Here is a 13,066-nt window from a genome sequence, read left to right on the forward strand (position 1 = left end):
CTCTTAGGGAGAGAGTAAAACGAAAGCATAAGCAGTTTGAACAAGGAACTAAGTCTCTTAGCATCTTGCTCAGAAATTGAGAAGTCTCTGGATATGAACTAGTTCTATAAGGATTCATACTCATTTGTCCATAAATTTCTATGGGATAGGCCTTGTACTTTATCCTACTAAAATATACAAAATTGAGAGAATAAGTGGCTGCTGCGTTGACCCTGAGCTTAATTCTAATGGCCACCTTTATATTATGCCTTCTGAAACATTACTCACCTAATCACTGTGGTCCTCAAGAAGATAATATTATTCCCATTTTCTCTGAAACTGAAGTTCAGAGAGGTTAGGTGGACTTGCCCAAGATCACAAAGAAACAGAGCCTGGATTCAAATCCCACATCCATCTGATTTAAAGGCCATGCTTTTAATCTTAAAAATGGAGGAAAGGGGATAATACCATGTGAAGATGGAGGTAGAGATAGGAGTGATGTGTCTACAAGCCAAAGAAAGCCAAAAACGGCCAGCAACCATCAGAAACCAGGAGAGAGGCATAAACAGATTCTCCCTCAAAACATCCGGAATGAACCATCCCTTGCCAACACCTGGATTTTGGACTTCTAGCTTCTAGAACTGTAAGAAAATAAAATTATGCTTTTTTATTTTTTCTTTTGCGGTACGCGGGCCTCTCACTGTTGTGGCCTCTCCCGTTGCGGAGCACAGGCTCGGGACGCGCAGGCTCAGCGGCCATGGCTCACGGGCCCAGCCGTTCCGCGGCATGTGGGATCCTCGCGGACCAGGGCACGAACCCATGTCCCCCGCATCGGCAGGCGGACTCTCAACCACTGCGCCACCAGGGAAGACCAAAATTCTTTTTTAAGTTACCCAGTTTCTGGTACTCTGTTACAGCAGCCCTAGCAAACAAATACACACCTAATACACCATACTTCTGCTTTGAAGCAATAATAGGATAGTAAGAGGTCGGAAAAGATGAGGATGGTGATTATTACAAGTATTTGTCCTTATCATGCCACATACTGCTTGATGCCCATGGCACACCGGATGTTCACAGGTAGAATACCCTGGGACACCGGCACAGCTCTGCTCTACTTGGTATGCTTACCAAGAGACAGTTGTGTTTGTTCCCAGTTGTTATCATACTTTTGTGCTTTGAGTATTATACATACCGATTGAAAAGAAGAGAGGATAATTTTATTAAGAGTTGTATGTTAATCCGTTCTATGGTAGAAAATAAGAGCGCTCATTAAAGGATAACCATTATTTTCTAGGTCCTGATGAGTTCTGCCTTTTTGTAATTCTAACCTGATCTGCAAACAAGCTAACCAAATCATTGATAGCAGTTGCAGCCTATGCGCACGGGGCGCTCAGTGTATGCTAGTAGTGTACCCAGACGTTTGATTGATTAGGACCACACATCCTAAAGATGGTGAAGTCAAGTTTTAAACTCAAGTACTAGTCTGGCTCAAGAGGCCATCCTTTTATTACTACTGGATACTGCCTCTCTCCTCAAAGCATATCACTTGCACTAGCTGAAGACTTCCTTTAATTCAAGAAAGTGCAGAAAAGCAGCAATTGCGAAGAAGCAGGGGTTTAGGGTAGACTACCTGACTCTTGGGCCATCTGAGGTTCTGCCCTCACCTGCCCTCTGTAAGCCACATTTCCCCCATCCCTATGGTCCTTATTTACAATTGTCTTTGGACTGACTGCTTCGATTTTTTAAAAAAAAATCTTTTTACTTTCTTTTCATTACTTTCTCTATGCGGGGAGGTATTTTCTTGCACGTTTCACTCGGGCTCTGAATTCGCAGGCCCACATGTTTTCTGTTTCTCCCTCCGAGGGGCGGGGCAAGACGCGGCGAGCCTGCGCAATAGGGCCTCAGACCCGCCCCTTGACCCGGTAGCGCGCTTGTCCTCTCCCGCTTGCCGTCTTCGCAGCCATGGCGGCCGCTCGGCTCTCTGCCTCCCTGGTTCTGCAGCCGCGGGCCAGAACCCTTCGAGCCTTTTCCACCTCTGTGTCTCCGGCCACTCGCTCTCCGAGACCAAGCCCGTGTGAGTGTCTGCCCCGTCGCTTCCGGGCTTTTGGGGAAATGAGGGGGCGGAATACAGGCCCATGATGGCCGCCGCGGTGGCGGAGCCAGAGCTACCTTACCTCAGGGAGGCCGGTACGTCCTCTGCCTGTCTGTCGCTGGCCCGCCTAGTAGGAAAGCCGCGGATGTGGGTCTGCCCTCTGTGCGGAGTGTCGCCTGGCTCTTGGCAGCCAATTTCTGTTTGCAGGTCCTTTGGGCGCCGCGAGCTTTCTCCCTCCCTTCTGCGTGACCTGCGCTTTCAGATGTTCCCTCCTGAGGCCACCGGCACAGGTCTCTCTCTGGTTGCTGGTGCTCGTAGTGTTTGTTGGGCAGTGTTGAACCATGGATTTTTCCGAAATTTAAGAGAAGCGTACAAGTGTCCTAGAATAAACTACAGCTCTGAATTCCAGGGCTAGTTATGCCACCAAATGGGGTTGACCTTTATTCAGTAGGCATTATTGAGGTGACCTTCATTCAAGAGAGATTTTAGGGATGCCCGATACCGTTCTTGCCCTGGAGGAATCTAGTGGAAAAGTCTAGTTATGCATAGACTAGAAGTGCTGTGCAGTGTGAGGTGCTGTAATAGAAGCGTGAATACAGTAAGGGGGCGGGGGGCACCGAGGAGCAGCCCGCAAGAGTTAGGAAAAGCTCAGTCGAGGGGTCGCGTGCAGTTATTCGCCAGGTCCAATCCTGGTGATGTTTTCTGTAATATGTCTAATGTTCATACTACTAACTGTCCAGTTTAAGCCACTAACTCTCACTTCTACGATAGTTTCTTCACTGGTCTCTCTTTCTGCTCTTGTTCTCCTACCTTGAATTCTCACAACAGCCAGAGTGAGGTGTGCAAAAAGCAAATGTTAACTTGCCACTCCCATGTTCAGAATCTACAAATGGTTTTTCATTGCTTTGAGATAAATTCCTTAATGCATCATAGTAGCTCTTTCTAGTCTTAACACTCTTTTTAATTTTTCATTCATCTGTTCATTTTACAAATTCTTGACTCCTACTGTGTACTAGGTGGTGTTCTAGATACTGGGTTACAGCAGGGCCCTTCATCTCATGAAGCTTACATTCTTGGGGGGAAATCATAAACAGGGAAACAGTGTCAGTACGATGTTAGGTGCTATGAAGAAAAATAAAGCAGGGTCTTGAGAATGATGGATTGGGGGAATAGTGGCTGTAGGATAAGGTAAGATAGGGTAGTCAGGAAAGAACTCCTGGGGGAGTGACATTTGAGCAGATCTGCGGGAAGAGCATTGTTGGCATAGGGAATTACAAGTGCAAAAGCTCAAAAGTGAGAACAAGCTTAGGGGTGTGACCAAGGAACAGAAAAAAGGCCAGCGTGGCTGGAGCTAAGTGAGTAAAGAGAAGAGTGGAAGTATAAGATATCAGAAAAATCCATAATGACCTCATCTGGTAAAGGCTTATGGGCATTTGGCTTGGATTTTGTTATAAGTTTGGGATCACATTGGTAGGTTTGGAACAGGGAGTGATATAATATGATGTATACTTTTAAAAGATCACTGGCTGCCGTGTAGAGAGCCAGGGGTAAGAGTGGAAGCCAGGAGACCAGTTGGGAGCTGATGTAGTACTCCAAATGAGATGATAGTGGCTTGGATTGAAGTAATAGTGGAGCTGGTGTGGTTGGATTTGGTATATATTCTGAAACTACTGCTAACAGGACTTACTGATGGATTTGATATGGAGCTTGAGGAAAAGTCTCAAGGAAGCATGTTCGATTTTTATCCTGAGAACTTGGATGAATGGTGATACCATTTAGAGGGACTGGGAAGACTGGAAGAAGGAAATCAAGAGCTCTGCCTATGATGTGTTTTAGTTGAGACGCCTATTAAATATATCTCTGACCTATTAGGGCTTTCCTGGTGGCGCAGTGGTTGAGAGTCCGCCTGCCAATGCAGGGGACACGGGTTCGTGCCCCGGTCCGGGAAGATCCCACATGCCGCGGAGTGGCTGGGCCCGTGAGCCCTGCCCACTGGGCCTGCGCGTCCGGAGCCTGTGCTCCACAGCGGGAGAGGCCACAACAGTGAGAGACCCGCGTACCGGAAAAAAAAAAAAAAAAAATATATATATATATATATATATATATCTCTGACCTATTAAATATCACTTTTCTTAGCGCTCCTTATGCCCTACTCTTAAGTTTCAGCCATATTGAACTTGTTTACTTTGATTTTCCGTCTTCTCTCTCACTCTAGAACACTTTTTCTACTTGCCTGTTCCCATGGTTACTTCCTGTTCATGTTTAAGGTTTTCGCTTGAAGTCCACTTCTTCAGGGATATTTTCCCCAACTAATTGACTAGGTTGGGTCCCCTGCTGTGTGCTTCATTAATATTTATAACTGTTTATTGAAATTACTTGCTAAATAGTTATCTTATTTGACAGACTCTGCATTCAGTGAGAGCAAGGACTGTGTCTCTGTTGTTCATTGCTGCCTTCTGAGTTGCTGGTACACAATATCACTCAAACAGTTTTTGAATAAATCAATGAATTACTCTTGAGGGATGAATAAGAATTTGTCAGATGAAGAGATGAAGTGGAGAGGGAGTAGGAGATAGAAGGCAGGCAGATGAAAGGGAGGCACATTGTAGACAGACAGAACAGAAAGTTCAGAGAAAAACTCAGGGACCTGGTGCTGGAAGTTCGGTGTAGTTATGGAGCTTGTGAAGCTTGAGTTAGTGGTTCAGAATGTGAGGTCTTGTTGTGCTATGCTGTCATCACCCTGACTACTTGGTCTTTAGTTTTCTTGGCTAAAAGACCTCTAAATAAGGATAATAATAGTACTTACAGTTATTGTGAAGAATAAGATTAAATGAGATAATGAAAAGCATTTAGCACAGTGTCTGGACATGTGAAAGTGCTGAATAAATACAGTTATTATATATTATTTTAGTAGAGCAAAACATTAATTTAGAGAGACATAAGTTAATATTTTAAAAGGTAGATACTGTATGTAAGTAACTTACCCTCTTGTACAGTTATGTGATTTATTAGGAATAACTATGAGTTTTGTTATTATTGTAGCATTGGCAGTGCTAATAAACAGTAGAGAAGGAAAACTGAAGGTTGTTTTGTGTCTGTGTGTGTGTAAAGAACAGAATAATTCCAAATATGAGCAAGTATATATTAGAATATTTCAAGCCAGTTACTTTTAAAGATGTAAAATACTTATTTCTAATTAGATATTTTATCTTGGGAAAGTAAGCTTATTTGATGATGAACCTTAAAAGTTACTGAAGATATTGCTCTAGTTGATGAGTTCACCATATCGTCAATCACAATATATTTTATATTCAAGTAACTCTTGGATTTTCTTACCTATTTCTGAATTTTCATTTTCATTAAAATGATTTAGTCCCTGAACTTACAGAAGATGGATTATTGTTTCATTTTTATATTACTGAATACTTTAAATTATGTGAGAATTGTGGGATCATGAACAATGTTGAACAGCTCTGTGTTATAAAATTCTCTGTAACTGTTGTGTTGTCTTTTAGCTACAACAGAAAGAACATCCAGATATGGAAGGCCACTAAGAAGAAAGGTAAGCAGCTAATGTACTCTAGTATAGACTGTCTTAGTGGTTTCTGAAATTCTGAAGTGAGGCAGATACTCATTATGAGGCAGAAGGGCACTGCACGAGAAGGCTTCTTCTCAAGGGGCTGTTGACTGGGTGACTACCACAGCCCTGGCTCTAGTCTTCCACTGCTTTTTGTCAGTTCCCTGAGATGGATCATCTTTGAGAGGTGGACTCACTCACATACTCCCAGGAAATAGGTATATAAACCAGAATAAAGAACTGTTTTTGATGATGCCTTGAACAGTCATGCAGCCTGGGACGTATGCATTAATCTAACCAGTTTGGTCTCACCCTGTAGGTATCTCTATGGAGGAATCCAAATTATACGGTCACTTAGGAAGCATGGAGTCAGAACAAAGGCACATTAGTTGGAAGTTAAATGGCACCAATTATAATTGTATAGAGTAGTCATTTTCACAGGAATATTAACTGCTTCCAGGACATATACTACATGTATATTACTTAGATGGGTGTTGCCTAGTTTTGCCTCTTCAAACCTTCGTTTTGGGTTTAAAGGGAATGCTGGGCATCTCTGTCTATCAAATACAGTTTAAAAAATAAATATGTTAATGTGATTGACTAAAATATCATGTAGTTATTCTCTGGGCCTAGGAAACATATTATTTCTCATTATGTATCTATTCATTTAGTTTAATCCTAATTTATTTATTTCTGAATTCTTATTCGTTATGTTCCTTTTTCTTACTTCCTTTATTTCCAAGTTTGTATCACTGTCACCTCATGTACTGACTTTCATCAAAGTTTTAAAACTTATTCAAAATATATCATTACTTACCCCTTCATAAACAATATGTAGAAAGTTTGCTAAAAGTCTAAGTAAATAAATAAGATAGAGAAATTTTTTTGCGAAGGAAATGTGCTGTTAAAGGGGATCCTTGCTACTGGGTTTAAGGAAACTGTGCCAGAGATATTTAGGTACGTTTAGTGTTTTTTCATTTCAGCGACATTAGCTGTGGGAGGTCAGATTTTATGTAGGTTGTAAGTCCTCTTATGTTTCTCTTAATTGCAGCTTTTTTGCTTTAACATTAAAGAATATGTTTATATTTAAAATATTAAACTATTTTACATTCCTCAGGCACTACCTCCTAGGACAGAGAAAATGGCTGTTGACCAGGACTGGCCTAGTGTTTACCCTGTTGCAGCGCCATTTAAACCCTCAGCAGTACCTCTCCCTGTTCGAATGGGTTATCCAGTAAAAAGAGGGGTGCCCATGGCTAAGGAGGGAAATCTGGAACTTTTAAAGGTAAGATAAGTTTCTGGTTCATTGACTAAAACTTATATCTAAATAAATGCTGATCTCCCTCTGACACCTACCGTCTCCCCCAACACTTCAAGGTTCAGTGCATAGCAGCTTACTGTATTTTAATTCAATCTTTTTCCAGATAATAATGGATATTATGTTTTGGTTATCCTTAGCAAAGAAGGCTCAAAGAACCCTAGGCATTTAAGAATGTAATTGATTGGTCCTATGGCTTCCTTTTGGCTTTTTCGTTTCTATTGTATATTTTCTATATTGTGTCTTTTAAGCAGAACTAAGAAAAGTGAAATAACCTAATTTGAGTTTGAGAACTGGGAGAAGTTTTTACTTTTGAAAAAGAGATCTAAAACTTCTACAGAAAATTATTTAGTAGTATTGTTATAGTCCTTAAACTTCTTTGTTTCTTCAAGAAAAATAGGTCATGTTAAATGCTTCAGTTGATAGCATCTGTAATGAGTTGATAGCATCTATAATGATTTCTGAAAAACAGACTTCTTAAAGAAAATACAAATATGCATAGCCTGGGAATGCATATCTTAGATGGTTTCCTTTTATATACAGTGAAATTATCATCAAGGAATTGTATTTTCTGCTAAATAAGAGTCTTCGTGAAAAACAAAAATTTGCTAAAAGTTGCTGGTAAAAAATGAGATCGTAATATGAAGAGGGGTTTGTTTGCTGCTGGAGATAGGCAGATGAAATTTGGAAATGGGAATGTTTCAAGAGACAAGAAAACAAACGCCTATAAAACTAATGTTTTCTTCAATGAAGAGAAGAATTGAACTTAGTTTAAAGAAAAGGTCTGTGGAAAATATCACTTGGTGAAAGAGAATAGCAATGTATTTGTAATGATGGTTGTGAATGGAATTTTAATAAACATAAAAATCCAAACATTTAATGCATGCCATCCCTTTTAAGAATCACCTTAGGGGAGGGGGAGGGGTGAGCTTTGACAGGGCGAGAGAGAGTCACGGACATATACACACTAACAAACGTAGTAAGGTAGATAGCTAGGGGGAAGCAGCCGCAAGGCACAGGGATATTAGCTCGGTGCTTTGTGACAGCCTGGAGGGGTGGGATAGGGAGAGTGGGAGGGAGGGAGACGCAAGAGGGAAGACATATGGGAACATATGTATATGTATAACTGATTCACTTTGTTATAAAGCAGAAACTAACACACCATTGTAAAGCAATTATACCCCAATAAAGATGTTTAAAAAAAAAAAAAAAAAAAGAATCACCTTAATGCTTAGCCCAATGATACGATCTGTTCCTAGTAAGTGCCATTGAATAAGCTTGTAAACTGAGGTAATATGTATGGTGTTCATAGAACAGTGCCAGTGTAAATGCTGTGTAAGCATTAGCTATTATTTTTTTCCTTTTACGATTTTGAATCATGTTTCAAAAATAAAAGTATAGAATAAGTAAACAAGTAAAATAAAAGTATAGAAAATGAAGTCACCCACCTCATAATCCCAATATTTGTTGCCTGTTTTCTCTTGATTAAAATAATCATTTTCTGATTAGCGCTTAAGATTCCAGACATAATGTTTAGAGTAACTTTCTGTTTGTTCAAAGTTTCTTTCCAAGTGAGTTTCTTTAAACTAAATTTTCTCTTTAGATGCTTAACATTATTTAAGAAATATACTAGGAAATGTTCATTATTTGAAGGAATCAAATGTCTGACCTTACCTAAATTTCCATTGGCCCTATAAATGTTTAGAGAACCTCTCAGTGTATCATAAAGATATTCCCAACTTCATTAAACTGTTCATTTAAGATCTGCTCGCTTCATTTATTCATCCATTCAATTCATAAAATGTCTATTAAGTATAAAGTAGAAAATGTATCTCAGTGATATGTATTCCAGGGGAATTAGGATTATTAAACAATGGTCTGTGTCCTAAAGTGCTTTCAGTTTTATAAGGGAAGTATATACTCCTGTAGATTTGTGGCAAGAATAATACTATAAAAATAATGTTTCTTCTCCACCATCATTCTCATAAGATACTTGGTACTGAATCTTTATTTTAGGAAATTCATTTCTTGAATTTACAACACCTGTGACATGGAATCAGTATTGTTTAAAAGAAAACCAGATTTTATTTATTACAAGGTTTGTGGGCCTTATGATTTAGTTTTATGAGAAAATTGTCTGTTTCATGTTTTTAAGACACTTAGGCAGGAATTCCCTGGCTGTCCAGTGGTTGGGACTCGGCACTTTCACTGCTGGAGCCCAGGTTCAATCCCTGGTTGGGGAACTAAGATTCTGCAAGCCGTGTGGCATAGCCCCCCAAACACACACACACACAAAGACACTTAGCTAATTTATTCTTTAAAATTCTCTATTTTAGATTCCCAATTTTCTGCATTTGACTCCTGTAGCAATTAAAAGGCACTGTGAAGCTCTTAAAGGTATGTGGTTGTTTTGTAATATGAACTTAATACTTTATTAGTTTCATAGGAATCTCATTTCTAATGATAAAGGGGTCAGTTTATCAAGAGGATATAATATTTGTGAATATTTGTGTGCCCAAAGTGGGAGCACTTAATATACAGAAAATATTTACAGAATTGAAGGAAGAAATAGCAATACAGTAATAGTAGGGAGCTTCAGTACTCCACTTTCAACAATGGGTAGATCATCCAGACAGAAAGCCAGTAAGGAAACATTGGATTTAAACTTACATGTTAGATCAAGTGAATTTAACAGACATTTGCAGAACATTCCATCCAACAGCAGCAGTATACACGTTCTTCTCAAGTACACATGAAACATTTTTCAGTATAGATTATATGTTAGGCCACAAAATAAGTCTTAATAAACTTAAGAAGATTGAAATCATATCAAGCATTTTTTCCAACCACAATGATATGAAACTAGAAATCTATTACAAGAAGAAAACTAGAAGATTAACAGGTACGTGGAGATCAAATAGCATGCCCCTAAACGCATATTGATTTAAAGAAGCAATCAAAGAGCAATCAAAAAAATATCTTGAGATATGGAATATCCCCAAAGCAGTTCCAAGAGGGAAGTTTATAGCAATAAATGCCTACATTAAGAATAAAGAAAAATGTTAAATAAACCACATAACTTTAGATCCCAAGGAACTAGAAAAAGAAGAACAAACTTAGCCCAAAGTTAGTAGAAGGAAGGAAATAATGGTTGGAGTGGAAATAAATTGAGACTAAAAGGACAATAGAAAAGATCAGTGAAACTGAGAGCTTGTTTTTTGAAAAGGTAAACAACGTAGACAAACCTTTAACTAGACTCACCAAGAAAAAGAGAGGCCTCAAAATTATGAATGAAATAGGAGACATTACAACTGGTATCACAGAAATATTGGTACAAAGGATCTAAGAGACTACTGTGAACATTTTTATGCCAACAAATTGGGCAACCTAGAAGAAATGGATACATTCCTAGAAACATGTAATATACCAAGACTGAATCATGAAGAAATAGAAAATCTGAACCAGACCAGTTACTAGTAAGGAGATTGAATCACTGATCAAAAACCTCCCACCAGGGAAAGTCCAGGACCAGATGGCTTCACTGGTGAATTCTTTTTTTTTTTTTTTTTTTAATTGAATCATAGTTGATTTACAGTGCTTTGTTAGTTTCAGGTATATAGCAAAGTTATTCAGTTATACATTTATACATTTATTCTATATTAAGAATATATACATATTCTTTTTCAGATTCTTTTCCCTTATAGGTTATTACAAAATATTGAGTATAGGACCCTGTGCTATACAGTAGGTCCTTATTGGTTATCTATTTTATATATATTCATGCGTATATATTAATCCCAAACTCCTAATTCACTGGTGAATTCTACTAAACATATAAAGAATTACCAGTCGTTCTCAAACTCTTTTAAACAGTAGAAGAGGAGGGAACACCCACACTCATTTTATAAATCTAGCATTACCCTGATACCAAAGCCAGATAAGGACAAATTACAGGCCAGTATCCCTGATGAGCATAGATCAAAAATCCTCAACAAAATACTAGCAAACCAAATTCAATAGTACATTAAAAGGATCATACACCATGATCAAGAAGGATTTATTCCAGGGATGCAAGGTAGTTCTACACCTGCAAGTAAATCAACATGACACATCACATTAACAAAATGAAGGATGAACATCATATGATCATCTCAGTAGATGCAGAAAAAGCATTTGATAGAATTTAGCACCCTTTCATGAGAAAACTCTCAACACAGTGGATATAGAGGGAACAAACTTCAACATAATAAAGGCCACATATAACAAGTCCACAGCTAATATCATATTACAACCATGAAAAGCTAAAGGCTTTTCCTCTAAGATCAGGACAAGACAGGGATGCCCACTGTCACCACTTTTATTCAACATAGTACTGGAAGTTCTAGCCAGAGCAGTTAGGCAAGAAAAAGAAATAAAAGGCATTCACGTTGGAAAGGAAGAAGTAAAATTGTCTTTACTTGCTGAGGACATTATCTTATACATAGAAAATCTGAAAGGTCCAAAAATTATTAAAATTAATAAACGAATTCAGTAAAGTTGCAGGATACAAAGTCGGTATCAAAAATCAGTTGCATTTTCTGCAGTGAACATGGGAGTTCAGAAAGAGATTTTTTAAATTTGTAATTTAATTTAAAATTTAATTTTTAAAATTTAAATGTAATTTAATTTTAACTTTTAATGTAATTTTTAAATTTGTAAATTAAATTTCTCTTTTTCTTAAAAGAGAAATTAAGAAAATACTTTTATTTACAATAGCATCAAAAAGAATAAAATACTGGGTCAGGGGAGGGGGAATTGAATGAAGGCAGTCAAAAGGTACAGACTTCCAGTTATAAGGTAACTAAATACTAGGGATATAAGGTACAACATAATAAATATAATTAACACTGCTATATGTTCTGTATGAAAGTTAAGAGAATAAATACTAAGAGTACTTATAATGAGGAAAACAAATTTTTTTTATTTATTTAATATTGTATTTGTATGAGATGATGGATATTCACTGACTTTCTTGTGATGATCATTTCATGATGTATGCAAGTCAGATCATTATGCTGTAGACCTTAAACTTTTTTTTTTTTTTTTTTTTTGCGGTACGCAGACCTCTCACTGTTGTGGCCTCTCCCGTTGCGGAGCACAGGCTCCGGACGCGCAGGCTCAGCGGTCATGGCTCATGGGCCCAGCCGCTCTGCGGCATGTGGGATCTTCCCGGACCGGGGCACAAACCCGCGTCCCCTGCGTCGGCAGGCGGACTTTTAACCACTGTGCCACCAGGGAAGCCCTAGACCTTAAACTTATACAGTGCTGCATGCCGATTATATCTCAGTAAAACTGGAAGAAAAACAAAATACATGAACGCAAAATAAAATAAGAGAATACTTTTAACCAAGGGGTGAAAGATCTATACACTGAAAACTGTAAAATATTGGTGAAAGGAACTGAAGAAGACACAAGTAAGTATAAGATATGGATTGGAAGAATTAATATTGTTAAAATGTCCATAAAACCCAAAGCAATCTACAGATTCAGTGTAATCCCTGTCAAAATTCCAGTGGTGTTTTTCACACAAATGGAACAAACTCCTTAAATTTGTACAGAACCACAAAAGACCTCAAATAGCCGAAACAATATTGAGAAAGAAGAACAAAGCTGGAGGCATCACACATCCTGATTTCAAACTGTATTACAAAGCGATAGTAGTAATCAAAACAGTATGTTATTGTCATGAAAACAGAGGCATAGATCAATGGAACAGAACAGAGAGCTTCAAAATAAACTCATGTATATTTGGTTAATTAATTTATGACAAAAGAGCCAAAAATATTTAAGCAGGAAAGGATAGTTTCTTCAATAAATGTTGGGAAAACTGGACAGACACATGTAGAAGAATGAAACTGGACCATATTTTTAACACTATACACAAAAATCAACTTGACATGAATTAAAAACTTGAACATAAGACCTGAAACTATAAAACTCCTAGAGGAAAACATTGGGTGTAAGCTCCTTGACATTCGTCTCGGCAATGATTTTTTGGAATTTGACACCTAAAGCAAAGGCAACAAAAGCAAAAATAGCTAGCAAGTGGGACTACCTC

At 38.2% G+C, this 13,066-nt stretch overlaps 1 protein-coding gene across 2 annotated transcripts in view; it reads left to right on the forward strand.

The window, feature by feature from the left end:
- The first annotated feature begins 1,888 nt into the window (after positions 1-1,888).
- Positions 1,889-13,066, forward strand: part of MRPS35 (mitochondrial ribosomal protein S35) — a 43,784-nt gene continuing 32,606 nt past the window's right edge. Inside the window, exons 1-4 of one of the 2 annotated variants that reach the window (XM_029206329.1) lie at positions 1,889-2,056; positions 5,590-5,636; positions 6,769-6,936; positions 9,306-9,366. In XM_029206329.1, coding sequence (XP_029062162.1) covers positions 1,945-2,056; positions 5,590-5,636; positions 6,769-6,936; positions 9,306-9,366 — 388 coding nt within the window. In that variant the 5' untranslated portion in view covers positions 1,889-1,944. The remainder of the gene's footprint in view (positions 2,057-5,589; positions 5,637-6,768; positions 6,937-9,305; positions 9,367-13,066) is intronic. The other variant, XM_029206330.1, reaches the window with a different exon arrangement.

This window comes from Monodon monoceros, unplaced genomic scaffold, assembly GCF_005190385.1.
Source record: "Monodon monoceros isolate NGI ecotype Baffin Bay Population unplaced genomic scaffold, NGI_Narwhal_1 Super_Scaffold_6, whole genome shotgun sequence".
In the NCBI taxonomy this organism is placed as follows: domain Eukaryota; kingdom Metazoa; phylum Chordata; class Mammalia; order Artiodactyla; family Monodontidae; genus Monodon; species Monodon monoceros.